The sequence below is a fragment of the Micromonas commoda genome, chromosome 9, assembly GCF_000090985.2.
Source record: "Micromonas commoda chromosome 9, complete sequence".
Taxonomy (NCBI): Eukaryota; Viridiplantae; Chlorophyta; class Mamiellophyceae; order Mamiellales; family Mamiellaceae; genus Micromonas; species Micromonas commoda.
In genome coordinates this window covers 624,385-649,373 of record NC_013046.1, presented here as the reverse complement: position 1 = coordinate 649,373, position 24,989 = coordinate 624,385, and the positions used below count along the sequence as shown (strand labels likewise).

The 24,989-nt window shown below is 66.8% G+C and overlaps 16 protein-coding genes across 16 annotated transcripts; 8 read left to right on the top strand and 8 right to left on the bottom strand.

Annotated features, from left to right (window-relative positions):
• Positions 1–44: 44 nt before the first annotated feature.
• On the top strand, positions 45–734 carry MICPUN_61352 (predicted protein; the record flags this gene model as incomplete). Its single annotated transcript, XM_002504564.1, has 1 exon — positions 45–734. One exon carries the CDS (start codon positions 45–47, stop codon positions 732–734), a length of 690 nt encoding a protein of 229 aa, XP_002504610.1.
• An 87-nt stretch (positions 735–821) lies between these two features.
• Positions 822–1,940, bottom strand: MICPUN_102316 (hypothetical protein; the record flags this gene model as incomplete). The annotated part of the gene is made up of 1 exon (XM_002504247.1): positions 822–1,940. The coding sequence occupies one exon, from the start codon at positions 1,938–1,940 to the stop codon at positions 822–824; it is 1,119 nt and encodes a 372-aa protein (XP_002504293.1).
• A 225-nt stretch (positions 1,941–2,165) lies between these two features.
• On the top strand, positions 2,166–3,303 carry MICPUN_61350 (predicted protein; the record flags this gene model as incomplete). Its single annotated transcript, XM_002504563.1, has 2 exons — positions 2,166–2,335; positions 2,508–3,303. 2 exons carry the CDS (start codon positions 2,166–2,168, stop codon positions 3,301–3,303), a joined length of 966 nt encoding a protein of 321 aa, XP_002504609.1.
• A 123-nt stretch (positions 3,304–3,426) lies between these two features.
• On the bottom strand, positions 3,427–5,742 carry RWP2 (predicted protein; the record flags this gene model as incomplete). Its single annotated transcript, XM_002504246.1, has 1 exon — positions 3,427–5,742. One exon carries the CDS (start codon positions 5,740–5,742, stop codon positions 3,427–3,429), a length of 2,316 nt encoding a protein of 771 aa, XP_002504292.1.
• A 1,690-nt stretch (positions 5,743–7,432) lies between these two features.
• Positions 7,433–8,035, bottom strand: MICPUN_50571 (predicted protein; the record flags this gene model as incomplete). Its single annotated transcript, XM_002504245.1, has 1 exon — positions 7,433–8,035. The coding sequence occupies one exon, from the start codon at positions 8,033–8,035 to the stop codon at positions 7,433–7,435; it is 603 nt and encodes a 200-aa protein (XP_002504291.1).
• A 591-nt stretch (positions 8,036–8,626) lies between these two features.
• On the top strand, positions 8,627–9,517 carry MICPUN_85085 (predicted protein; the record flags this gene model as incomplete). Its single annotated transcript, XM_002504562.1, has 2 exons — positions 8,627–8,898; positions 8,941–9,517. Coding segments are annotated over 2 exons (849 nt in total), but the record flags the coding sequence as incomplete, so codon positions are not given.
• A 105-nt stretch (positions 9,518–9,622) lies between these two features.
• On the top strand, positions 9,623–11,272 carry MICPUN_61345 (predicted protein; the record flags this gene model as incomplete). The annotated part of the gene is made up of 1 exon (XM_002504561.1): positions 9,623–11,272. The coding sequence occupies one exon, from the start codon at positions 9,623–9,625 to the stop codon at positions 11,270–11,272; it is 1,650 nt and encodes a 549-aa protein (XP_002504607.1).
• Positions 11,273–11,337: 65 nt separating this feature from the next.
• MICPUN_61344 (predicted protein) lies at positions 11,338–12,180 on the bottom strand (the record flags this gene model as incomplete). The annotated part of the gene is made up of 1 exon (XM_002504244.1): positions 11,338–12,180. The coding sequence occupies one exon, from the start codon at positions 12,178–12,180 to the stop codon at positions 11,338–11,340; it is 843 nt and encodes a 280-aa protein (XP_002504290.1).
• A 131-nt stretch (positions 12,181–12,311) lies between these two features.
• Positions 12,312–13,397, top strand: MICPUN_61343 (predicted protein; the record flags this gene model as incomplete). Its single annotated transcript, XM_002504560.1, has 1 exon — positions 12,312–13,397. One exon carries the CDS (start codon positions 12,312–12,314, stop codon positions 13,395–13,397), a length of 1,086 nt encoding a protein of 361 aa, XP_002504606.1.
• A 71-nt stretch (positions 13,398–13,468) lies between these two features.
• On the bottom strand, positions 13,469–14,431 carry MICPUN_61342 (predicted protein; the record flags this gene model as incomplete). The annotated part of the gene is made up of 1 exon (XM_002504243.1): positions 13,469–14,431. One exon carries the CDS (start codon positions 14,429–14,431, stop codon positions 13,469–13,471), a length of 963 nt encoding a protein of 320 aa, XP_002504289.1.
• Positions 14,432–14,543: 112 nt separating this feature from the next.
• On the top strand, positions 14,544–15,656 carry HPF_3 (cysteine-rich protein with zinc finger; the record flags this gene model as incomplete). The annotated part of the gene is made up of 2 exons (XM_002504559.1): positions 14,544–15,416; positions 15,633–15,656. The coding sequence occupies 2 exons, from the start codon at positions 14,544–14,546 to the stop codon at positions 15,654–15,656; spliced, it is 897 nt and encodes a 298-aa protein (XP_002504605.1).
• A 274-nt stretch (positions 15,657–15,930) lies between these two features.
• On the bottom strand, positions 15,931–17,524 carry KAS1 (predicted protein; the record flags this gene model as incomplete). Its single annotated transcript, XM_002504242.1, has 2 exons — positions 15,931–17,259; positions 17,309–17,524. 2 exons carry the CDS (start codon positions 17,522–17,524, stop codon positions 15,931–15,933), a joined length of 1,545 nt encoding a protein of 514 aa, XP_002504288.1.
• Positions 17,525–18,472: 948 nt separating this feature from the next.
• Positions 18,473–20,736, top strand: MICPUN_91628 (predicted protein). Its single transcript, XM_002504558.1, has 2 exons — positions 18,473–18,558; positions 19,155–20,736. The coding sequence occupies exons 1-2, from the start codon at positions 18,506–18,508 to the stop codon at positions 20,503–20,505; spliced, it is 1,404 nt and encodes a 467-aa protein (XP_002504604.1). The 5' UTR covers positions 18,473–18,505; the 3' UTR covers positions 20,506–20,736.
• On the bottom strand, positions 20,734–22,203 carry MICPUN_102308 (predicted protein; the record flags this gene model as incomplete). The annotated part of the gene is made up of 1 exon (XM_002504241.1): positions 20,734–22,203. One exon carries the CDS (start codon positions 22,201–22,203, stop codon positions 20,734–20,736), a length of 1,470 nt encoding a protein of 489 aa, XP_002504287.1.
• A 291-nt stretch (positions 22,204–22,494) lies between these two features.
• Positions 22,495–23,703, top strand: MICPUN_61337 (predicted protein; the record flags this gene model as incomplete). Its single annotated transcript, XM_002504557.1, has 1 exon — positions 22,495–23,703. One exon carries the CDS (start codon positions 22,495–22,497, stop codon positions 23,701–23,703), a length of 1,209 nt encoding a protein of 402 aa, XP_002504603.1.
• Positions 23,704–23,788: 85 nt separating this feature from the next.
• Positions 23,789–24,988, bottom strand: MICPUN_61336 (short-chain dehydrogenase; the record flags this gene model as incomplete). The annotated part of the gene is made up of 1 exon (XM_002504240.1): positions 23,789–24,988. The coding sequence occupies one exon, from the start codon at positions 24,986–24,988 to the stop codon at positions 23,789–23,791; it is 1,200 nt and encodes a 399-aa protein (XP_002504286.1).
• Between the last annotated feature and the right edge of the window lies 1 nt (position 24,989).

Sequence of the window (24,989 nt, the reverse complement as noted above, 5' to 3'; positions counted from 1 at the left end):
CCCCGGACGTGGGCGCCCTGCTCTCGTCGCTCGGCCCGGACTGCATGCCGGACCTCGACAAGATCGCGCGGGCCAGCGGCATGGACCCCGAGACGATGCGGGGGCACGCGCAGAGGCTGTGGAAGCACATGGACGAGCTCGCCGAGAAGTCCCCGGACGAGTACAGATCGTTCCTCGAGAAGCAAGCCGCCAACGCGGGGGTGGACCCGAACAAGGCGTTCGGGCCCGCGGGGGGCGCGGGGGGCACCGGGGCCGACCCGAAAGACATCGCCGCAGCGGCTGAGGCGCGACGCGCGGCGGCGGCGACGGCGGCGGCGGCGACGGCGCGACGCGACGGCGTCGGCGAGCGCATGTCGCCGTCGCTCCTGACGAAAGTCGCGGGTCTCTCCTCGAGCTCCTCCGCCCGGGTCGGGGCGGCGACTCGCGACGAGCCACACGCGCTCATCGAGGAGGTCAACGGGACGGGTGTACGGCACGAGGTCAGGGTGACGCGCGGTGCGGGCGGGGTGCCCGTCGCGGTCGAAGTGACGTGCGTCATGCCAATCGGGGTGACGTCGGCGAAGGACGCGGATGTAACGGTGTCGGGTCGGTACGTGCACGTCGAGTGCGCAGGCGTCGGGGAAAAAACGTGCATCGCCCTGCCAATCCCCGTAGACCCGGACGACGTGAGCGCGGTGTTCAAGAAGAAGGAGAGGCGACTGACGCTTCGGCTCACGCCGGCGTCGAGCGAGTGACGACGCGTGCGCTCGCGCGTAGACTTGACTTGATATTTTACGAGTAGAGTAGATGGGACACCTCGCCGAGTCGTCGTTCGCGTTCGCCTACGCGGGGTGTCCGTCCATCCTGAAGAACTTTCTCGTGGGCGATCCCGTCGTGGGATTCGGGGTCGCCGCCGCCGCGCGCCCCGCGCCCCCCGCGGGCACCGGAGGCGTCGAGCACCTCGCCTGCCTCTCCAGCTGATCCGCCAGCCCGTCGAGCTCCAGCACGGCGCTGAGCCGCCTCTTGCACCCCACCGCGGGCGCGCGCCCGTCGCCGTCGCCCGACCCGCCGCTGAACCCGCCGCCGCCGCCGCCGCCGCGGGACGACCACCTATCCGCGCCGCCGAACCCGCGCCCGCTGCCCCCCGCGGTGCCGCCGTTGTACACCGCCGTTGTACACGCGAGACGGCTCGACGATTCGTACGTCGCGTCCCCGCGAATCGCGCCCGCGTCCATGTCGACGTCCTCATCGGCACCCTCGGCACCGTCATCGGCACCCTCGGCACCGTCATCGGCACCCTCGGCACCTCCTTTCCCCCGCCCCCGCACGTGGTCCACGAACTCGTCCACCAGGACCGGCCACGCGCCGTGCGGGTCGTACGCGTCGAGACATCCGCCGCCGCCCCTCGAGGCGTCGTTACAGCTGTGCGCGAAATCGAGCACCTGGCACCACGTGTCCTCGGACACCCCCTTGCCGCCCTCGCGCCGTTCGCGCACGAAAGCGCACCACGGCTCGAGGAGGGCGAACCGGCCGCCGCCCAGGAGAAACCTCCACCCCTCCACCGCGGTGGCGTCCGCGAGGTTGCGATGGCCGCGGTCCCGCGCGACGAAGAAGAAAAAGTGGTAAAAGGCGGCGAACCTCTGCGGGTCCACCGCGAACTCGCGCGTCAGGGACGAGAAGAGCGTCGCCAAGCCCTCCACGGCGCACGGGCCGAGCAGCCCGTGCCGGTCCGCCTGCTGCAGCAGCGCGGCCATGCGCCGTCGCCTCGGTTCCGTGGCGTCCTCCAGGTACGCCTGGTAGAACGCCGCGAGGAGATCGCGGAGCATGTCCTGAAGATTTACGTGACCCGTGTAGCCCATGGGAGGCGCCGGGTCGGCTGGGGGTGCGCCGCTGGTGGACGCGGGTCCGCCCGCGCTCGCGGGTCTCGCCCACGACGGCGTCGGCGCGTCCGTCCAGGCCATCCTCGACTAACTCGACGCCCGACCCGTGCGCACCGGCGTGACGTGGGGAAAAGCCCATCAAGAGCCAAAAGGCGTCAGCCCGCGAAAGAGATTTGCACAAAAGTCGCGATCGGGTCCGAACACGGGGCGCATACGACGAAGCACGGCAGCCGCCCGAGGCCTTCGAACGCCTCGCGTAACGCGCACTCCTCTCGTCACTGATCACGCACTCGTCGCGTCCCCGCAATGGCCCACGGAACCACCCCCGACGGCATCCTAGGCAAGGTCATCGGCCTCGTCAGCCTCTTCGCGGTCCTTCCCGTGTTCTCGTTGTCCATGCCCCTGGCCTTCATGTTCGGGTCCCCGTCGTGCTGGGGCTTCGGCGAGAAGTACCGACCGTCCTTCTCATACGTGTGGTACGTTCTGACCGCGCGCGGCGCCGCCCCGTCCCCCCCTCGAGCCCCCGCCGCGGCTCGCACGCGCGCGCCCTAAACCCTCGGACCGAACCCGTCGCGACTCGATCGGATCGAATCGCCCGACCCTGACCGACCGCGGCGGCCGCCCCACCCACGCGTTCCCCCCCCGCAGGTCGAAGTTCATGACCGAGACCGTCATGGGCTGCAGGCTCAAGCTCGTGGGTACCCGCGCGCTGTACAAGGACGGCCCGTGCGTCTACCTGTCCAACCACAGGGCGTGGGCGGATTTCTTCATCGACATGTACCTCACCGAGGGCCGAGCCTTCATCCTGAGCAGGTTCGCGGTGGCGTACGTGTTCCCCGCGTTCATGCTGCCCGCCATGTGGGTCGGAGCCGTGTTCGCGTTCAAGCGAGGCAAAGCCGGCGCGCACGACGAGCTCAACAACGCCCTCGACGCTCACTTCAAGACGTTCACCGACTTTTCCGGCTTTGTGGTGTACCCAGAGGGAACGAGGAACGTTCGGCCCAAGTCCCTGCCGCTGAAGCGCGGCCTGATCAAGTACACGCACTCCCGGGGCATGGACGTGCAGATCATCATCGGGGGACACAAGGAGCACGTGCTGAGCGAGCAGAGGGGGAGCGCGTCGTGGGGCGTGGAGATACCGGTGGGGTACTCCGACGTCATCAGCTCCAAGGCGTTTGTCGGGGATTTCGAGGGATTCTACGCCGAGGTGAAGAGGGCGTGGGAGCTGGAGTGGGACCGCGTGTACGGCGACAAGGACAGGCCGACGCGCCCGCACCACCCCAAGGTGCAGCTCGTGGAGTACACCAACGGCATGAGCGTCCTGCTCGTGGCGTCGTCGGCGCTGTGTTCCGTCGCGGGTGTGTTCGCGGTGATTTGGTGCGTGACGCTCGCGGCGGCGGCGATGCCGCTCGGGGTGGCGCTCGGCGCGGCGAGTGGCGCGTGAGGTGAGGTACGCTCGTTCGCTCGTGTTTAGGGTTTTGGATCGTGTTTACGATGGTTCAATCTATGCGCATGACGCGTCGCGTCGCGTGAGTGACGTTTCCAAAGAAGAAGCGAGACTCTTTCGTCAGGGGCGACCCGCGCCCTGCGGCAGCAGCATCTCGTTCAGCGCGTCCCGTAACTTGAGCGCCTCCACCCCGATGGCGTCCGAGATGGCCTGCTTCTCGTCCTGCGTCGCCGGCGCGTCCGGTCCCTCCCTCGGCCAGCGTCTAGCTCCTCCCTCCGCCAGCGTCAGCATCGCGTCCCTCAGCCTGTCCGCGTGTTCCGTCACCACGAGCGTGATCGTGCTCTTGTCGATCCGCGGCGCGTGAAGCCCCGCGCCGGGCGGCGCTCGAGACACGACGGTTCGGCTCTTCTGCTGCGCGAGGGCGAAGGCGGGGTGCTCGGCCGGGACGGCGGACGCCTTCGCGGGTTTAGCCGTCTTGGCGGCGCCCAGGGCGGCGAGCGCGAGGCTGGCGAGGGGATCCGCGTCGTCGACGTCGCCCCCCGCGCTATTTGTCCTGGCCCTCTTCGCCCTCCTCTTCTTCTCCTTCTTCTCCTTCTTCTTCTTCTTCGTCTTCTTCTTCTTCGGCGTCTTCTCCTCCTGGTACTTTGGGTTGGGCTTGCGCCTGCGTCCGCTGCGCCCAGCCTCGCCCTCGACCTCCTCCTCGGGCTCGGGTTCCTCCTCGCTCTCCTCGCTCTCCGACTCTGAACTCTCCGACTCCGAGCTCTCCGACTCCGACGCCTCATTCTTCGGCGGACGGCCCCGTTTGGTCCGCTGCGCGAGCAGCTCCTCCAAAACCTCGGCGCCGCGATCGTCAAACACCGGCGCCCCCGTCGCGTCAAACTTCCTCGCGGGTCTCGCCGGGGACCACCGCCCCGTCACCGCGGTGACCGGCCTCTTACCGTCCACGAGATCCGCCGGGTCGAGCGCGGGGGCGAACGGGTTCGTCGCCGCGTCGCTCGGCCGCTGCTGCTGCGTCGGCGTTGGCGTCGTCAGAGCCCCCTGCGGCGGATAAAACTTGGCCGCGTTTTGCCAAGCCGCCACCGCCTCGGGCTGAACCTCGATCTTCCCCTGCGCCGCCAGGTTGGTGAGCGCGGTGGTGAACGCGGAGATGCTGGAGCGATCGCCGGGTTCCTTGGAGTTCATCGCCGACGCCAGCGCGGCGAGGATGTTCTGCTGCGTCGGGTTCAGGCCCGTGAACGTGCTGGGTAGGAGCGCGGCGGCTCCGCCGCTGTACTCCTGGATGGCGTTTGCGGCGGCGGTGATGGTAGCCGCCGGGTCTCCGAGGACGGGGATGGCGCCGGCGACGTCCAGGATCTGCGCCCCCGCCTTGGCGCGTTTCAGCACGCTGCTCATGACGCTGTTGACGTGGTCGTCGTCGCCCCTCGCCACCCCCGCGGTGGACGCGTCGGAGCCCCGCTTGTCAGATTTCGAGCTCAGCGCGAGCAACCCGCCGAGGCCGCCGAGCTCGGGAGCCTGCGCCATCCTCCTCGCCTTGTGGTTCGCCTTGGAGTACGCCTGCTGCAGCCGCTTGGTGTTCTCGTCGAGGTCGAGCACCTGACACTCCTCCATCCGTCGTTTCTGCTCCTCCAGCTCCTCCACCGACTTGACCAGCGTTCGATTCTGGTCCCCAGGCGATATGCCCGCCTGCACGTTGGTGATGAGCCGGTCCAGAGACTTCATCTTGCGGAAGGGCCATCGCTTGATGCCGAACTTGCGGCACTGGCGCTTCAGCACGGTGAGCCCGATGCCAAGCTTCCTGCACGCAGCCTCGGAGGGCAGGTGAAAGCACGAGCTGAGCTCCTCCTGGGTGATCTCCGAAGCCGATCGCAGCGGCCTTCGTTTCGCGGATTTTCCACCCTTGTCCTTGTGTGCGGACTTGGGCTTTGACTTGGGCTTGGCGCGCCCGTTGGCGGCTCCGGCGATGAGCGCCAGGTCGCTGAGGTTCGTCAAGTTGGCTTCGGCGTCCTCGGTGTCGTCCTCCTCCTCTTCCCCGTGCCCGTCGTCGTCGTCGTCGTTCTCGTCGTCGTGTTCCTCGTCCTCCTCCTCGTGGAAGCCGTGCCCGTCGTCGTCGTCGTCCTCCTCCTCTGCCCCGTCAGACCTTGCAGGTACCTGATCTGAGACGTTCCCACGATCCCCTTCGGAGGGGGATTGCACCGCCGCCGTCGTCGGATTATCAGGATCGGTCTTCACGATCTTGTAGTCGGCGTCGTCGTCTCCGTCGTCCTCGCTCTCGTCCACCGCGCGCTCCTGCGCGCCCGCGGTCTTGTCTGAGTCGTGACCCTTTGCCGCTTCAGCTTTCAACAGCCCCTCCTCACCCTCGTGGGACTCGGCGGATTCCGCGATCGGCCTCCCGAACGGCTGGATCCCCGCCTCGACCTTAACAGTCACCTCCTCCATCCCCAAGGTGTCTATTCCAGCTTGCGTGCGTCGCGCCGTGGTAGCCCGGGTCGCGTCGACTTCGTCGGAATCGTGAAAAAAACACGGGTTTAGAATCACAGAAGAATTCCGCCCCGTTCCCTTCGGCTCGGGTGAGTGCGGAAGGACGTCCCGTCGACCTCCCGGATACCTCCGCGAGCGGCTCGCGACAAACTTGGTGGATACAGGGACCGCGCCCGCGGCGAAACCGGTCGCGTCGCGCCTCACGTGTGCTCGCGAGAGGCGAGATCCGGGTTCGACCTTTTCGTCTTCGCGGGTTTGCGCCGGCCAAGACGATTCGGGACGATACGAAACACCAACCGGCGTGCATTTGTTCAATGCGCATCTCTAGAAACGTATGGCGTTTCAGTAAGAGCAGCGTTCCGAAACACCCAAATAGGAGGCGGACATGTGAACGGGTCATCCGCTGCACGTGAAACGAGTCACGTGACGGTTCCTCGCCGCGCGGAAATGCGGTTTGCGAAAAATGGGAAGCGACTCGAGACGTGGGGCGAAGACACCTCGTCATCACAGATGCGGGGCGGGGGGTTCTTCCTCCGCCTCCTCCGCGGGGGGGGGGGAAGGGGGGGTGGATGGTTGGGCCGCCCGCTTCGATCGAGCGAGCGCTTAATCTCCTCGTCCGCGGCCACGACGTCGACGGACCGCGGGTCGGACGGGTCCGACGGTCGGCGCGGCGCCGCGGACAAGCGGAGGATCCGAGCGGCGAGGCGGTCGGAGCGCGAGGAGCTCAGGCGATGGCGCGGCGCGGACTCGTGGGACGCCGCGCGGGATGACGGCGGATCCCGGGGAAGGGGGCACGGCGGCGCGAGGAGGCGGCGGACCGTCGACTGGTACGAGGCGGTCCTTCACGACGACGACGACGCGAGCGCCGCGCCCGGCCGGCGCTGGACGAGGGTCAAGTACAAGCACCGGAGCACCGGAGGCAACCCGGCGAAGACGAGGCGCGAGCGGGGAAGGCGCGACGGGATGCACGAGCGGGGGGGCGACCCGCCGCGGGGCACGAGGGCGCAGCTACGCGCGGTCCTCGACGACATCTTCGAGGAACACGCGAGGGGATTCCGGGACGAGTCTCCCTTCGCGTCTACAAAAACGTTTGCTAGACGCCGAGCGGCGGCGCGAGCCGGACGCGTCGCGGACGACGACGACGACTTCGACTGGAACGCGTTCGAGGAGCTCGTCTTCGACCGGGGCTCGCGTCGGACAAAACGCGGCGGGTTCGGCCGGGAGCGCGCCGCGTTCGACGACTTCTTCGGGAGCGACTCGGAGTTTGACGACTTCTTCGGCGGCTACGGCTACGGCTCCGGCTCCGGCTACGACTCGCGGCGACAGTCGGCGACAGTCAGCCGCGCGGACTGCGAGGACTGCGTCGCGCTGGGGATACCCCCTGGCGTGGAGCTAAACGAGGCGTCGCTGCGGGGGTACCTGCGGGAGAAGGCGAAGGTTTGGCATCCGGACAGGCACCCGGGCGTGGCGAAAAAAGCCGGCGCCGAGAGGGAATTCAAGCGTTGCTACTCCGCGTTCGACGCCCTGATGGCTCGCGTCGTTTGATGTGCGTCGCGTCTCGGCGCCTCGGTGGTCTTAGCCTCGACGCGTGAATGGTAATACTAAGTTAGTGGTTAGCTATGCTCGCGCGCACCCGTCCTTCGCCGGCTCACATCATGGTGCAGCACTGGTTCTGTTTCTTCGCCTGCTTGTAGAACATCTGCGAGGCGAGGGAGAGGTCGGTGGACTTGTCCACCAGGTTGTCCAGCTTCTCCCCCCTCGCCAGCACGGAGTCGATGGTCTTGTGCAGCACGATCTTGGTCTCGTCGAGCTCGCGCTGGATCCTCAGGATCTTATCCGCCTCGTGAGGGTCCTGGTACGTCACGATGGCCGCCGCGAGCGCCTCGTTACCCCGCGGGTCATCTCCGCTCACCGTCTTCCACGAGTCCCCGAACCTGTTCACGTAGTCGTCGCTCATCTTGCCCAGGACGCTGAACGCGGCGCGCGTCGGGTACTCTTTGTCCATCACCGCGATGGCCACCAGGCCCCCGCGGTTGCTGACGTGGACCAGGTACTGGTCCTGCTCCACGCTCTGTCGCTGCCCGGGCTGCGTCCGCTTCACGATGGTGCGGCTGATGAACGTGAGCATCTCCCTCACGCTGCTCCGCTGGAAGTAGCCGAACTCGTCCACGTCCTCGGTCTTACCCAAGCACGTGGGCTCCTGGTTGTCGCCGTTCCATTTCCACAGCGAGAGCGCGGTGATCTTCACCATCGGCCGCGTCGATCCCGGTCGCTAGAACCAAAGCCGTCCTGGGCCACAAGATCTGGCGTCTCCTCGGGAATTCGAGGGTCGGTCCGGCACGCGCGCGGTGGGCGGCGGCGACACCTGGCGCTTGAGCTCCGTCGTTCGAACGAGACGAACGAGTAGGAAGTTCGGGTCCGCGCGCAGCTTTCGGGCCGCGGGCGCAGCTCTGAGAGTGCGGCGCGTCCTTTGGGGCGCGGCCTTCGTATTTTACCGAGCCGCGGCCTGTGACTGCCGGGCCTGACTCCGCGGCGGCTGTCAGGTGGGTGAAAACCGTTTGGCGCTCTCCACCACCCGGCGCACACCGAAGGCGGAAGGGTTTGGAGGTCCGAGGATGTCCCACTTCCCCGGTCGTGGACCCCCCGCGCCGCCCTCGGGTCTCGATGACAGCGGTCTGGACATGCGCGCAATCAAGCAGGCCGGCGGCAAGGTCCTTCCAGGTGAGCGCTCCCAGATCGCCAAAAACTTCAAAGCGCATGACGGATTCCTCGCCGCAGCCACCGCCCGTCGCCGGCTCGCCCGCTCACCTCCCGCCCGCGTTTCCCACGACGTAAATCCACAGGCGGCGACGGCGTGATCATCGGGGGCTGGAAAGTGCGGGCCAGGAACACCAGGATCCTCGGCAAGGACGCGCTGGAGGAGTTGGAGCAGAGGCTCGGCACCTCGCACCTGCCCGAGATGGTCTACGGCAGCTCGCTCGAGCTCACGCACGAGTCCACCGGAGTTAAACTGCACTTCAACGCCGAGGACGCGTTGCGCGAGTGGCTCCAGGAGGATCTGCCCCCGCTCAAGGTGGCGGCCGCGGCGGTGTGGGAAAGGGGCCACAAGGCCAGGTTCGGCGACGAGATGCCCAAGGCTTCAAAGACGAGGAAAAGCGACGGAGGAGGAGGAGGAGGCGACGCGTGGAACGACGAGGAGGAGACGGACGCGTACGACTGGACGTTCACGACGCCGTATCGCGGGTCGGTGAGCGTTGACGTGGACGGACACGTGGACGGACACGTGGCAGGACACCCACCGCCGTGGACGGACACCGACCAGCGGGTGGACCGCGGGTTGCTCATGGAGCGCGACCCGATCTTGTTCTTCGACGAGCTCACGCTGTACGAGTCCGAGCTGGACGATAACGGACTGATGAGCGTGACGGTGAAGGTGCGGGTGATGCCGCGGTGCTGGTACGTGCTGATGAGGCACTGGATGAGGGTGGACGGGGTGCTGATACGGCTGAGGGAGACCAGGTTCTTCCACCGCATCGCGACGGGAGGATCGGGGCGCGACGCCCCGTGCGTCGTCGTCAGGGAGAGCGCGAGGAGGGAGGAGACCTTCGAGGGTCTTCGGATGAGGGGCGCGCCGAGCGAGCCGGGGCAGTACCCGGACGCGGACGAGGCGGCTTCGGTGCTGCTCGCCGCGGGTGGACCGGTGGAGATGGAATACCACGCGCTGACCGTCTGATGACGGCTTTAATCGATTTGCCGATTCCTTAATTTAGCATCGACATTAGCTCGTCATCACTTCGGTGCGCGCGTCGATCCCCCCGCGCGTCGACCCGACGTCGTCATGGCGGTGGATAGGGCGCGCGTATCGGCCAACATGGCCAAGTGGCGGAAGGCGGCGAGGATGGTCGGGCGGACCGCCGCGGGGTTGGACGTCTGGCAGAGGAACGCCCGGGAGCGCCTCCGTCTGCGACGGGAGGCGCTCCTGAAACCCCCCGCGAGGCGGACCGAGGCGGACGTCGTGCTCCTCGAGACGGTGCTGTCGCGGGTCAAGTTCGTCCGCGAGCTGACGATGAAGACGAGGATGGACCTGTGCAAGCTGACGGGGTACGCGAGCTATGGAGCCGGGGAGACGCTGTTCCGTCAAGGAGATGCGGGCGAATTCTTCTACGTCGTGCTGTCGGGGAGCGTGGACGTTTTCATCAGGGACCCGGGCGGGCGGGAGCACCTGGTGGCGACGCTGTTCAACGGAGACTCGTTCGGGGAGCTCGCGCTGATGCAGGAGGGCAACACGCGCGGCGCCACCATCGTCGCCAAGGACGATTGCGAGTTTCTCACCCTCGGCCGCGAGGACTACGGCGCGATCCTCCGCACGCAGAGCGAGAAGTCCATCTCGGAGAAGGTGGCGCACCTGCGCGCCACGCCGATGTTTCGACACGTCGAGCACGACACCGTGCAGTCGATGGCCTACGTCCTCTCCGCGAGGACGTACCCGAGGAACGCGTTGGTGTTCAAACAGGGCGAGGAGGTCGAGGACGTGTACTTCATCGCCGAGGGCGCCGCGCGACTGGTCCGCGAGATCGAGAACCGGGAGACTTTACGACGCGCGGGGGTGACGCGTCGTGGACCGGGGTGCGTGTTCGGGAAGCCCGTTCGGGGGATGGGGGGCGCGTGGGACGAGCCACCGACGCCGCCGGGTCTGGCGAACGAGTGGCTGGACGCGAACGAGGAAGGCGAGGACCGGTTCGCTCCGGATGCGGCTCGGGAATCAATCGACGACGCGACTCCCCTTCCCGGGGGCTCGAGGAGGACGTCCGCGACCGTCGGCGCCAACGAGCTCGCGGCGGCGAGCGTGGCGATGGCTGACGTGTCGTTCGGGGACAGCAGCGACGACGAGGATGGCGATTTCGACGACGGCGCGTCCGCGACGTCGAGATCGTCGCGGCTCTCGAGGGAGAGCAGGATGACGGACATGGAGAGCAGGTTCCGCGGATCTTTCGCCGCGGCGCTCTCCCTAGGCGGCGGCGGCGGCGGCGGCGGTGGCGGCGGCGGTGGGGGTGGTGGCGGCGGCGGTAGGGGCGGGGGCGGGGCGTCGTCCATCAAACCCCGGCCGAGGTCGCCGTCGTTTGCTCCGTCGGAGAAGGCGGCTCGCGAGGGACTCGGTCGGCTGTTCCTCGAGGTGGGATCGCTCGCGAAAGGGGACGTCTTCGGGGACACCGTGCTGACGCGCCGGTTCGCGCAGCCCGCGAGCGTGATAACCACGGCGCCGACGAGGGTGTACGTGATGAACAAGTGGGACGTGTTGCGACGGGCGGACGCGGGAACGGTGGAGAAGTTTCGGCGCGGGGGAGCCAAGACGCTGAGGGCGTGCTCGGTGGACGACGAGGCGCTCCTCGAGGAGTTTCGGGTGGGACAGGAGTGGGGTCGGTACCGGACGTCGATGGTGGAGCGAACCGTCGAGGTGCATAAGGGTCTCAAGGCGCTACGGAGGTGAGAGCGCGGGCGACGGGGCGGGGGCCGGGTCGACGGCGAAGCTGTGATCGATTGAAAACCAAGATTTCACGTGCCGCGATGACAGTCCTTACATCTGTAGCGCCGACGACCGTGCTCACAGATTTGAGACCCACCGCACTCCTTGCACAGAGAGCGCTGACGACCGTGCTCACAGATTTGAGACCCACCGCACTCCTTGCACTGAGAGCGTATACGACCGTGCTTGCAGACTCCACCCCCGCCGCACTCCTTGCACTGAGAGCGTACACGACCGTGCTCGCAGATTTGAGACCCACCGCACTCCTTGCACTGAGAGCGCTCACGACCGTGCTCGCAGATTGAGCCCCCACCACACTCCTTGCACTTAGAGCGTATACGACCGTGCTCGCAGATTTGAGACCCGCCGCACTCCTTGCACCTACAGCGCTCACGACCGTGCTCGCAGATTTGAGACCCACCGCACTCCTTGCACTGAGAGCGTATACGACCGTGCTCGCAGATTGATGCACCACCGCACTCCTTGCACCGGTGGCGCTCACGACCGTGCTCGCAGATTTGAGACCCACCGCACTCCTTGCACTGAGAGCGTATACGACCGTGCTCGCAGATTGATGCACCACCGCACTCCTTGCACCGGTGGCGCTCACGACTGTGCTCGCAGATTCCACCCCCACCGCACTCCTTGCACCGAGAGCGCCTCTTCCCGTGCGGACAAGCACCGCACACCTTGCATTGCGACCGATGCTTCACTCCGTGCTCGCACGGCCCCTTCGTGGGAGGGGCTCTCTTCCGCTTCGTCCCCCGCTTCGTCAACTCCTCTCCCCCCCTCTCCGTGTCCTCGACTTCGCCATACTCGTCGAGGGTCACTCTCACGTTCGGCCGCCAAATCGTCGTCTTCGTCGTCGTCATCCCTCCCTCGCGCCCCTCGAACTGCCCCTCGTCGTTGAAACAGAATCTCGCGTGCTCGGAACGGGCCTGGCCAGCTCCAAAAGTTCATCCGTTATCCGCGAAGCGTCGCCACAGCACGGGGCGCGAGAGACATGACGGCCGCGGCGAGGGCGCTCGTTCCCGCGGCGACCGCGCGGTCAAGGCGGCCAAGAGGTCGCCACCCGCACGGGATCAGGGTCGTGGTCGCCACGCACGCGGTCGACGCGGTCACGGTCGCGTCCGAGGCCAAGCCGGTCGTGACGATAAGGCGCGCGGTGCCCAAGGATGTGCCGGTGGTCACCCGCATCCTCGCCGAGGCTGCGGACGGCGCGGTGAGCACGCAGAGCCTGGCCACGTACGCGCGTGAGGCGGCTGTGGTGGACGAGCTCCCCGGGGAGACGCCCGAACAGCTCGCGCTCGTCGCCGAGCGCGCGTTCCCAACCCCTTCCGATCCCCCAAAAGTCGTGGGCGTCGTCGGGCTCCTGCTGGACAACGCGCTCAAGCCGATGGAGATGAAGCTGGAGAAGGAGGTGGGATACGTCACGAACCTCGCGGTGGACGGTGCCGCGAGACGATCCGGGATCGGCGCCACGCTCCTGGCCGCGGTAGAGTCCACCGCGGGAGACTACGGATGCGCCGCGGTGGCGTGCCGAGTGGACGTAGGTAACGACCCGGCGCTCGCCATGTACGATAAGAACGGGTACGAGCCCCTTCAGCCCCGAGCGCTTCGCAAGTTCAGGCGCCTCATGGGCGGGCTGTACGCCGTCGCCGGGGTGGCGCACCTGCTGGACCTGCTCGTGCTCGACTCCGTCCTGCCCACCGCCGCGGGAGCGCCGCCGTGGGCGCTCATGGACCCGACGCAACGCCTTTGCGCGATCGCGTGGTGCCTCGCGGGGCCCGTCGCGTGGCTCTGCGTGGCGAAGGGGTCGGCGACGGTGGGCGACTTGGCGCTCGTGGCGTACGGCGCGTTGGAGGTGACGCTGTGCGTCGCGTGCGCGGTCGCGTATGGCGCGGTGGGGGGCGACGCGGCGACGGGCGCGGTCGGGGTGCAGGTGGCGGTGGCGGGGTGCGCTCTGGCGTTAAAGCCGGGGCGATCGCCCGGGAGGCTCAGCCTGGGGAAGGAGCTGCGAGGCGCGGGGCGGGGGGGAGTGGGAAGGGCGGGTGAGGGCGAGGGGGACGACGGGGTGCGGGAGGTCTGAGACGTCGTCGAGGTGTCTGAGACGTTAATGGACGTTAATGGACGTTAATGGACACCTGACGTTAATGGACGTTACGTTTCCTGCGTCGTCGTCGACGCCAACAGCCTCCCCTTCTCCCGAATCTCCGCGAGGCGAAAGTCCGCCAGCTTCTTGAACACCTCGTCCGCGAGTAACCCGTTCTCCTTCTCCGCGTGCCTCTCCCGCTCCAGCCGCGTGATGCGATCCTCGTAAAACGCGACCCTCTCGAGGTGCTCCGAGTGCATCCGCTCCATGTTAACGCGAGCCTCGTCCTGCGCCAGCTGTGACGCGCGCACAGCGTCCGCGAACTTGTGTTCGAGCGATCGGAGCGCGGCCGCGGCGGTGCGCGCGGCGTCGACGGCGGCGTCGCGCTCCGCGTGCGCGGCGGCGACGGCGCCCTCGGCTTCGAGGGCGCGCGCGGTCGCCTCCGCCGCTCGCCGGTCCGATTCGTTTGTCGTTCGCAGCGTCGCCACCTCCCTCTCCCTGAGCTCCAGTCGGTGCCTGCTCTCCTGGGCGTTGAACCTCGCCTCCGTCTTCTTCGCCTCGGCGTTGGCGGCGAAGAGTCTCTTCTTGACCGCGGCGAGCTCCGTCGCGTCCCCGCCCACGCGACTCGTCGCGAGCGCGAGCTGCCTCTCGAGGTCGTTGCCGCGCTTCGCCTCCGCGGAGAGTTGACGCGCCATGACCGCCCGCTCCTTGGCCCACTTTTCCCTCTCGGCGGCGTGCTCGCGCTTGGCAGCCTCCAGGTCCAAGTTCTCCTCGTGGTCCGCGTCCTTGCGGCTCGCCGCCGCCAGCTGTTTCTGAAGCTCGTTGCCGCGCTTCACCTCCTGGGAGTGCGCGCGGGCCATGACCGCCTTCTCCTTGTTCCACGATTCCCTCTCCGCCGCGTGCTCGCGCTTGATGGCCTCGAGGTGATCGCGCTCCTCCACGCAGGCGACGCAGACGGTGGGGAGAGTCGCATGCGGCCTCGCGGCATCGGCGACGCCTCGCTTTACGATGGGTTGGCGCTCCGTCTTCATGGCGCGCGCGTTGTGCCGACCGAGAGAGTTTGAAATTTGACGAAAAACGCCCATGTAAGTGGTGCAAATCTCCGATGCTCGTTTCCCGGCCACTTCAGGGCGCGCCGACCTCATGGCGACGAAGACGACGATCTGGCGGCCGGGCGTGAGAGTGACCCTCGACGAGTATGGCGAAATCGAGGACACGGAGATGGGGGGAGAGGAGTTGACGAAGCGGGGGACGAAGCGGAAGGGAGCCCCTCGCACGAAGGGGCCATGCGAGCACGGGGTGAAGTATCGGTCGCAATGTAAGGTGTGCAGCGCTTGTCCGCACGGTCGTCAACGCTCTAGGTGCAAGGAGTGCGGTGGGTCTGAAATCTGCGAGCATGGTCGTATGCGCTTTAGTTGCAAGGAGTGCGGCGGGTCTCAAATCTGCGAGCACGGTCGTATACGCTATCAGTGCAAGGACTGCGGTGGTGCATCATTCTGCGAACACGGTCGTCGGCGCTCTCAGTGCAAGGAGTGCGGCGGGTCAGCAATCTGCGAGCATGGTCGTCAGCGCTCTAGGTGCAAGGAGTGCGGTGGGTCTGGAATCTGCGAGCACGGTCGTGAGCGCTATCAGTGCAAGGAGTGCGGTGGTGCATCAATCTGCGAGCACGGTCGTCAGCGCTCTAAGTGCAAGGAGTGCGGTGGTGCATCAATCTGCGAGCACGGCCGTCAGCGCTCTCAATGCAAGGAGTGCGGCGGGTCTGCAATCTGCGAGCACGGTCGTCAGCGCTCTAGGTGCAAGGAGTGCGGTGGGTCTGGAATCTGCGAGCACGGTCGTGAGCGCTATCAGTGCAAGGAGTGCGGTGGTGCATCAATCTGCGAGCACGGTCGTCAGCGCTCTAAGTGCAAGGAGTGCGGTGGTGCATCAATCTGCGAGCACGGCCGTCAGCGCTCTCAATGCAAGGAGTGCGGCGGGTCTGCAATCTGCGAGCACGGTCGTCAGCGCTCTAGGTGCAAGGAGTGCGGTGGGTCTGGAATCTGCGAGCACGGTCGTGAGCGCTATCAGTGCAAGGAGTGCGGTGGTGCATCAATCTGCGAGCACGGTCGTCAGCGCTCTAAGTGCAAGGAGTGCGGTGGTGCATCAATCTGCGAGCACGGCCGTCAGCGCTCTCAATGCAAGGAGTGCGGCGGGTCTGCAATCTGCGAGCACGGTCGTCAGCGCTCTAGGTGCAAGGACTGTCGAGGCGAACGGCTGTAATCAAACATCCTCTCACGACTATCATATTTACCACCAGAACGTGCCGAGAGGCGTGGAAGGAGAAAAACTTCTTGAACTCGTGAGGAGTCTCATCAATGACAACCGAGGCGACGCGCTCCGCGTCGCCTCCTCTCTAACCTCTAACTCAATTCACCACCGCACCCACCTCTCTGCCCGCCGCGTTTCGCCTAATAATCCGTGACGACGCCGCGACGAGCCCCTCGATCGTCGAACGATCCCGCCCCCATTCGGCGAAGAGCGCAAAAAAAACCGCTTACGCCTCGTAGGGTCCGAAGATGCAGCAGGAGTTGTGACCGCCGAAACCGAAAGAGTTGCTAATGGCGGCGGAGATCTTGTGCTCCGCCTTGACGTTGGGCACGGTGTCGATACCCTCGACCTCGTCGATGGGGTCTTCCTGGTTGATGGTGGGGTGCACCCAGCCGGTCTTGATGGCCATGATGGTGGCCACCGCCTCCACGCCAGCCGCCGCGCCGAGGCAGTGGCCGACCATGGACTTCGTGCCGTTCATCTTGACGCCGGTGAGGTCGCCCTTGAAGGCCTTCTTCACGGCGTTGATCTCGGCGACGTCACCGACCAGGGTGGAGGTGGCGTGCGCGTTGATGTAGTTGATCTCCTTGATGTCGATGCCGGCGTCCTCGACAGCCTTCTCGATGCACAAGCCGACGCCCGAGCCGTCGGGGCGGGGATCGGTCATGTGGTGCGCGTCGCAGGTGATGGCGCCGCCGAGGTACTCGGCGTGGATGCGAGCGCCGCGCTTGAGCGCAGACTCGAGGGACTCCAGGACGAGGAGACCGGCGCCCTCGCCCATGACGAAACCGTCGCGGTTCTTGTCCCAAGGCCTGGACGCGGCGGCGAAGTTGTCGTTGTTGGAGGAGAGCGCTCGGCAGGCGACGAAGCCGCCGAGACCCACGGGGATGATGGGCGCCTCGACACCGCCCGCGATCATGATGTCGGCCTCACCCTTGCGGATGTGGTTGGCGGCGGAGTGGAAGGCGTAGTTGGCGGTGGCGCACGCGGTGGAGATGGAGTAGTTGGGTCCCATGAACCCCTTCTCGATGGCGAGGAGGGCGCCGCCCATGTTGGTGATGGCGTAGGGGATGAAGAACGGGGTGATCTTCTTGGGTCCCTTCTCGACGAGGGCCTTGACGCCGTCCTGGAAGACGGTCAGGCCGCCCATGCCGGAGCCCGCGAGGACGCCAATCTTGGTCTTGTCCATGCCCTCGATGACGTCGTCGGTGAGGCCCGCGTCCATCAGCGCCTTGTTGCCAGAGACGAGCGCGTACTGGAGGCAGTCGTCCATGCGGCGCGCGTTCTTCTTGTCGACGATGCCCTCGTTGTCAAAGTCGGTGATCTGCGCGGCGAACTTGGTGGGGAAGTCGGCGGTGTCGAAGCGGTCGATCATCTTGACCCCCGAGGTTCCCGCGAGGAGCTTGTCGTAGAACTTGTCGTAGTCGTTGCCGAAGCAGGACACGAGGCCCATGCCGGTGATCACGACGCGCTTCTTGGGGTCGGTCTCGCGGGCCATGGCGGTGACGATGATGGCTGTTTTCGGATGGGGGATGACGGAGCGGAACGTCAGTCTCTGCGCTCGCGCCGAAAACGAACGAGTGGTTCTCCGCAGAGGAACACACCACGGGTTGACTTGGCTTCGACCCGAGGGTGGGATCGCGCGTGAAGCGCGATGGAAATCGGCGGGACGGTCGGCGGTTCGAATCTGAGGTTTGGGACTGTAACTCACCCTTGCGACCGGTGGACGCGACGCGGGTGGAGCGCGCAGACACGGTGCGGCGGTTGGCCACGATGCCACGGGCACCGACGAGGACGGTGGTGGAGGAAACGGCAGCCATCTTGCTTGTCGCTTCTGTTTGATTAACTGCTGCGCAAGGTTCGAGCCCTGGACGGGAAAAAGGAGGAGAGCGGAGCGGGATGATAAAGGTCAGATACCGATCGACGAAGGCGGCTCGAGGCGCGGTTCGAGGTGACAGAGCCCGCCGGGGAGGGATCCCGCCCGAAACTTTTCATCGCGAACACAAAATTTTATCCTTTGATGGCCCGGCCCAATAAAGCTGCGGGGGCGATCGCGGGCGGGCGGCGCGCGTCTCCGAGCGGGCACGCGCGCGAGGCGATCGGGGGCGGGGCGATCGGGGTCGGAGTCACTCACCTGCGTGCGTGCGTTGATGACAACGTCCGATCGGCTCGGGGCGCTGATAGCGACGGGGGCGGGGAAGCGAGCGGGCGGAACCCTGTCAAAAGCACGGGTTGCTGCTGACTGGGAAACGAGGGGTTCTCACAGCCCCACAGGCCATCCATCCATCCCGCAGGGGCTGAGTACTGGAGACCCAATCCAATAACGAAACTGGCACTGGCGCTATCCGAGGGTTGCAACCAAACCAAACAGTTTCGGCTTTCGCCCGACCGGTTTGATCGGGTTTCGGCAAAAAATCCGATGAAGTTCGCGGGTTTCATCGACCGCGATTGACCCTGAATCGTCGTTCGCCAGTAGTGATTTTCCGTCTGCTTAGATGGCGCGCGTTGATTGGTGCAAAACAGAGATGGACCAATCAGCGATCTGTTTAAAAAATTTGCAATCTAACAAAATAACTCAAGATGTTCCATATAAAATAGACCGTCGTTTGGTCTCATTGATTTTCCGTTCGTATGGGGAACAGTCTCGGACCCGGATCTCGGTTGGCGAAAAGATTTTAGAGATCTCCACGGCCAAAAGTTTTACCTCGTTTGGAGGGGTGACGGACCCATCACAACGCAACGGACAGCGGTCGCAAGACGCCGTTCCGCCCAACACAACACCTGTCAACACAACAGACAAGATGGCCTCCGCCTCCATGACCATGGCCGCGGCCCCCGCGGCCCGCACCACCAGGTTAGTCTCCGCCCGGCGCGCGTTCTCCGCCGGCGTTGTTGATGTCGGGGAAAAAACAAACTCTATCGGGAGCCCGGATTGCGCGATGGCTGGAGGGTTTCCGCGCCGGATTTGTCGCGCGGCTCGCGGCCCCGACGTCGACTCGAGCGAAATCGCGGGACCGATGTCGTGGCGTGCACCTGTTATCGATGATTCACCGCGTTTTGCGCGCGTTCCTGCCCCGGGCGCGCCGGGGCGCGGTGTATCCAATCCCGATAATATCTGCAGCGCGATACGCTCCTCGTCCATTCGCGACGTGTCGACCCGGTTCGCGAGGTTCGGGAACGCGCGACGCGGCGACGCGCGCGACTCGGTTTCGACGCGGAACTCGCCGATCGATTCCGAACGTAGCGTGCCCGGATCGCCGCGCGATCCGATCCGCGTAGTGCGGCGTCGGCGAGACGCACGACGCCGTTCCGCCGGCGACACATCCGTTCGCGTCTCGGGGGTTCCCACCCGCACGGTTTTTGGCAACCGGCTTTTATCCATCCTCCCGTCGCGCCTCCATGCACTGGACTGACCTCGCACCCGCCCCCACGTCCCTAACCCCGCAACAGCCTCAGGAACTCCAAGTTCCACGGCGCCAAGGTTGCCCCCATGCGCGCCGTGAAGGCTGCCGCCGTCGACACCGGCATCAAGGCTGCGGGCAAGTCCCTCGACGGCCGCAAGCTCCGCGTCGCCGTCATCGGCGGCGGCCCCGCGGGCGCCTGCGCCGCGGAGACCCTCGCCAAGGGCGGCTGCGAGACCTTCCTCATCGAGCGCAAGATGGACAACTGCAAGCCCTGCGGTGGCGCCATCCCCCTGTGCATGGTTGGCGAGTTTGACCTCCCCGAGGAGATCATCGACCGCAAGGTGACCAAGATGAAGATGATCTCCCCCTCCAACCGCGCCGTCGACGTCGGCCAGACCCTCAACGACAAGGAGTACATCGGCATGTGCCGCCGCGAGGTCATGGACGATTTCCTCCGCAAGCGCGCCAAGTCCCTCGGCACCAACCTCGTCAACGGCCTCTTCATGAAGCTCGACGACCCCGGCCAGGGCAACGGACCCATCACCATCCACTACAACGACTACGAGGCTGACGCCAAGGTTGGCGAGCCCAAGACGATGGAGGTGGACGTCGTCATCGGCGCCGACGGTGCCAACTCCCGCGTCGCCAAGAACATCGACGCCGGCGAGTACGACTACGCCATCGCCTTCCAGGAGCGCATCAAGATTCCCGACGAGAAGATGGACTACTACAAGGACCTCGCCGAGATGTACGTCGGCGACGACGTCTCCCCCGATTTCTACGGCTGGGTGTTCCCCAAGTACGATCACGTCGCCGTCGGCACCGGTACCGTCGTGAACAAGACGGCGATCAAGCAGTACCAGGCGGCCATGCGCAAGCGCGCCGAGGAGAAGTGCGCGGGTGGTAAGATTATCCGCGTCGAGGCGCACCCCATCCCCGAGCACCCCCGCCCCCGCCGCGTGCAGGGCCGCGTGACCCTCGTCGGCGACGCCGCGGGATACGTCACCAAGTGCTCCGGCGAGGGCATCTACTTCGCCGCCAAGTCCGGCCGCATGGCTGCCGAGGCTGTCGTCGAGCGCTCCCAGAACGGCACCAAGGAGGTTGACGAGTCCGACCTTCGCGTGTACCTCGACAAGTGGGACCGCAAGTACTGGGCCACCTACAAGGTTCTCGACATCCTCCAGAAGGTGTTCTACCGCTCCAACCCCGCCCGCGAGGCGTTCGTGGAGATGTGCGCCGACGAGTACGTCCAGAAGATGACCTTCGACTCCTACCTCTACAAGACTGTGGTGCCCGGCAACCCTCTCGACGACGCCAAGCTCCTCGGCAACACCATCGCCTCCATCGTCCGCGCCAACGCGCTCCGCGCGGCGGGCAAGGCGCAGGTGAACATGTAAATCCGCGTTTTCGAACAATTGATTTACGCGTTAGCGCATTTTTTGGAGGGTGTTGAGGCTCGGTCCGGGGCGATGGCGAGGCGCTGTCGTCCGCACGCGGGCGCGAGCGGGGCGGGGCGGCGGCGGATATTTTGTCCGCCGCTCCGCAAAACTGTAACTGTTCTTCTGTTAGGTCTTCGTCCACGCGATATGCCGTGGATTGAAATGAAAGTTTAACAACTTTTTTCGTCACTCCAGACTCCCCGCGCCCCCGCTGCGCTCCAGAAGCCGAAGAAACTCCGCGCACGTCGACGGTGCCCTCCACCGCGCGGGCTCGGCGCTCTCCCCAACCGCCGCCTCCTCGTCGTCGTCGTCGTCGCCCTCCTCCGGCTCCTGATCCCGCCCGGAGATGCTCGCGACGCTCGGAGCCCGCACGACGAGCTCCTTCCCACCCAACTTCGTCGGCCTTGACGTCGCGACGACGCCGTGAAACTCGCACAGCCCGTGCGCGAGCAGCCTGCCGAAGCCGTCGTCCAAGGGGAGCGCGAGCTCGCGACCCGTGTTCGCAAACTCCTCCGCGAAGTCCAACACGACGTTCTCCAGATCCTCGAGCCTCTCCGGGGACCTCCGGGCCACGGACCTCAACGCCGCCCTCGCCCTTGCGCTCGTCCTCGCCCAACCCGCCGCGGCGTAGCTCTCGGACTCGTGCCTGTGCGTCCTGGAAGCCGCCTCCGCGGCTCTCACCTTGTCCAAAAACGCCTTCTCCTTATCCATGTCAACCTTGTGAAACCCCGTCCACTCGCCCCGCGCCTGCGCGTCCAGCATCGCCTCGAACGCGGTGGGCTTGGCGGGCGCGCCGAAGGGCGGGGGCATGAACTGCGCCTGCATCTCCGCCACCGACATGCGTCCGCCCAGTTCCCTCAGCAGCCTGTCGTTGGCCCATCGCCGCCGCCGGCGATGCCCGAGCCGCGCCGCCGCGGCGAGTTCCTCACGCAGTTCCGCCTCCTCCCGCGCGCTCCTGCCCGTGCCGTGCCCGACGCCGAGGCCGTTCATCGCCCGGCGCAGGAGCAGCGCGCCGCCCTCGTCCGTCGACGACGGCGCGGACGTGGACAGCCTCGCGACAAAATCGCGATCCCCCGCGAGTTGGGTCGCGTCGGCGTCGTCAAAGTTTTGGCCGTACCCGGTTCGTCCCGACGCGCCGTTCTTCCGCCGGCGCGCCCGGCCTCCCCCAACGCCGCCCGGTCCGCCTCCGCCGCCCCGTCGCGGCGCGAGGATGCTCATGACCCGGTCGAACCTCGACAGCGTGGATCGCACGTCCGCTGGGGTGCGCGCCCCCGCGCCGATCGACTCTTGCCACAGCTGCTCGTTCTGCACGTGGCAGTACGGGCAGAGGCGCGCTTCGTTGAGCGCGGCGCCGGCACCCGCGCCGGTCCACTGCGCGCGCCTGCCCAGCATGAGCGGCAGACGGCGCTCCCTGCTGGTTCCCTTGCCCGCCACGTACGTGGCGTCGTCGTCGGCGCCGTCGTCGTCGGTGGGGTCCGCCCTCGGCATGGGCTCGTCCAGTCGGTACCACCGTCTGGCCGACGTGCACGCGCAGAGGGCGCACGCGCCGGGGAGCATGACCTTGGGCTTGGGGGCCCCGGGATCCGCGGGAGCTGCCGGCGTGGTGGCACCCGGGACGGATCCCGGGCCGTCCTCGGCGAAGGTCACCGCGGTCATCTACGCCCGGCGCGCTCCTCTCTGCGCGGATGCGTCCGAGGAACCCAATGGGGTTTTGCGACGGCATCGTTTCAAGGTGGAGAGTTAACCGCAGTTGGGGCCAAATATAACCAGATTCGTGTACATGATGACATTCTATTTACTTAATTCGGGGGAACACGTAACCTAATGTGCATACGCGGAAACCGAGAAGAATCGGCGAAAAACGGTCGACCGTTGTCAAACCGGTCAAGGAAATTCTCCCATTTGCCAAACACGGGGCTCGCGCGAGTGACCCCGCCGCGTTCGACCATGAGCGGCCAGCTCCCCCCGATCGACGTCGGGCCGCCTCAACCTCCCGACACCGAAGGTCACGACGGAGGCGCCGCGCGGACGGAGGGATGGCAGACCGCGCGGAGGCGGACGGTATCCTCCCCCGGACCCCCATCCTCCAAGTCCTCGCCGAGGGCGCCGCCCGCGTTTCCTCAGCGCGAGCGCGCGCCGGCGCAGGCGAGGCAGACGGTCGGGCACGTGGGCATGACGGTAGTTCAGGCGAGGCGGTGGCAACCCCCGGCGCCGAGCGATAACAGCTGGACGGGCAACAACGCGGCGGCCGCCGGGGCTCTCGGATCGCCCAACGTTTCGATGCTGGCGCCTCCGCCCACGCCGTTCACCCCGCCGGGGACGGGCGCGCAGCCGCGCGCCTCGCAGGTCATGATGCACTCCATGCTCGCGGCGTCGAAGTTTAAGGCTAACAAGGGTCCGCCGAAGCGACCGGACCCGCTCCGGAGCGTGCCGGTGCGCGAGACCCCCGCGGCGACGCCCACGAGGAGCCCGTCGCAGCGAGCCGACGAGTCGCCGGGACCCAAGTCCCCGCCCGGAACGAAGCTCACGCCCGGGCAGAAGACCGTCGTTCGGAGGAGCGACACGCCGGTGAAGAAGGACGAGGACGTTCTGGCGGAGTTTGGGGGTTTCCTCGAGAAGCCCCTCGGGTTCTTCGGGTTCACGATGGCGGACAAGCGAAAGGCGATGTTCACAATCGCCTTCCTCGCGTTCTTCCTCGTCATCCTCTTCATCGTCCTTGCGACCGCGGAAACGGACGACTCGAGCAGCGCCCCGTCCGGGGTACCGCCATGGCCCGCGTGGCCTCCTTGGCCCGACGCGCCGTCGCCCCCGCCGCCCCCGTCGCCGCCGTCGCCGCCGCCGAGCCCGCCGGCGCCGCCCCCGCCGCCCCGGCCGCCGCCGAGCCCGCCCAATCCGCCCCCGCCGCTCCCGAGCCCGCCGCCGCCGTCGCCCCCGCATCCCCCTCCCCCGCCCACCGCGTGCGGCAGCGACGGGCAGTGCTTGATAAAAGGGGACGGCACGAACCAGTGCGTGTTTTCGCAAGCCGGTGGGAACGACATCGTCTGTTACGGGTCGGATGGGAACTTGCTCGTGGCGACGGGGTCGCCGGGGAACCTGATGTGCTCGGGTCTGACCTGCTACCACAGCCCGGCGAGGACGAGTTACTGCGCGTGCTGAGCAACGACGCACGCGGGGTAAAGAGGCTTTTAGACGCATAGACCATAGTAGGCTCAACGCACATACGATATTCCTAGCAACACATTCATCCGACGAGCATCTCTTTGCCCCGCGCCACCCGCCCCGCGGCTGCTCCGGCTTTTTCCCACAGCTCACACGCGGTTGCCTCGTCGTACGACGCCGGCGAGGAACGCACCTCCGCGGTCCTTCCCGCGAACCGGCCCCGACTGCACGCGCGCACCGGCCAGTCCAGCATCGACACCGCCAGCGTCGCGATCCCCCACGCGTAGTAATTTAAGTGCCACGACGCCGATTGCGCGACGCCGTCGTTTAACTCGTCTCGAAGACCCGGCGCGCATCCCGCGACGAGTCTCGACGCGAACAGACCCCTGGCGTAGAACCTCAGGCGCGTCGCCGCGTCCCCGTCCCCGTCCCCGTCCCCGTCCCCGTCCCGCCCTCCTTTGCGTTTCGTCGCCTCGTGGAACGGAGCCAGGGACGCGGTGACCACGGCGGCGACCCCGTCTTCCGGAGGAGCGTAGGTTAACCCCAAGATGGCTCGCATCGGCGGCGACGAGAACACGCGGTCGTTGTCCCACAGGTTGCTGTATATCGCCCCGGGGTCCACCGCGGCGGACCGCACGCCCTGTGCGCCCCACCGCCGGTGGCACTCGTACGCGAAGAGGACGTTGGCGAGCTTGGTGGCGGCGTACGATCCCGCGTCCCATTGGGTCAGAAATCGTGCCACGCTCGGGATGGATGCGTACCTGTGCGTGACCGAGGAGACGTGGACGACGTTGGCGACGCCGGCGTGGGCGGCGGCGGCGAGGATCGGGGCCTCGAGCGCGCGCGTCAGGGCGGCGGGGCCGAGGAAGTTGACCTGCGCGATGACGCCGACGCCCTCCGGGGTGAAGGCTTTCGGGACGAAGTTCACCCCGGCGTTGTTCACCAGGAGGTCGAGCCGCGGGCACTTGCCGACGACGTCCTTCGCGAAGGACCGGACGGACTCGTTGGAGGCGAGATCCAGGGGTAGGCCCACGGTGACGGTGCCCGGGGCGCATCCCGTCTCGGCCTCGATCGCGGCGGCGATCCGCGCGCCCGCCTCCACGTTCCGCACGCCGAGCATCACGCGCGCCCCCCTGCGGGCGAGCGCGGCGGCACAGCTTCTCCCGAGGCCGCTCGTGGCGCCGGTGACCAGCGCGGTTTTGCCGGTCAGGTCGGTGGAGGCGTGGATGTCGGCGTCGGAGAGCCAACGCGTGTGCGTCGGCGGGTGGACGGTGAACGCCATG

Excerpts from the sequence above, each read along its gene's own strand:
- MICPUN_91628 (XM_002504558.1), top strand. The coding sequence starts at position 18,506 with ATGGCCTCCGCCTCCATGACCATGGCCGCGGCCCCCGCGGCCCGCACC. Across the intron at positions 18,559-19,154 it reads CCCGCGGCCCGCACCACCAG|CCTCAGGAACTCCAAGTTCC; the intron begins GTTAGTCTCCGC and ends ACCCCGCAACAG.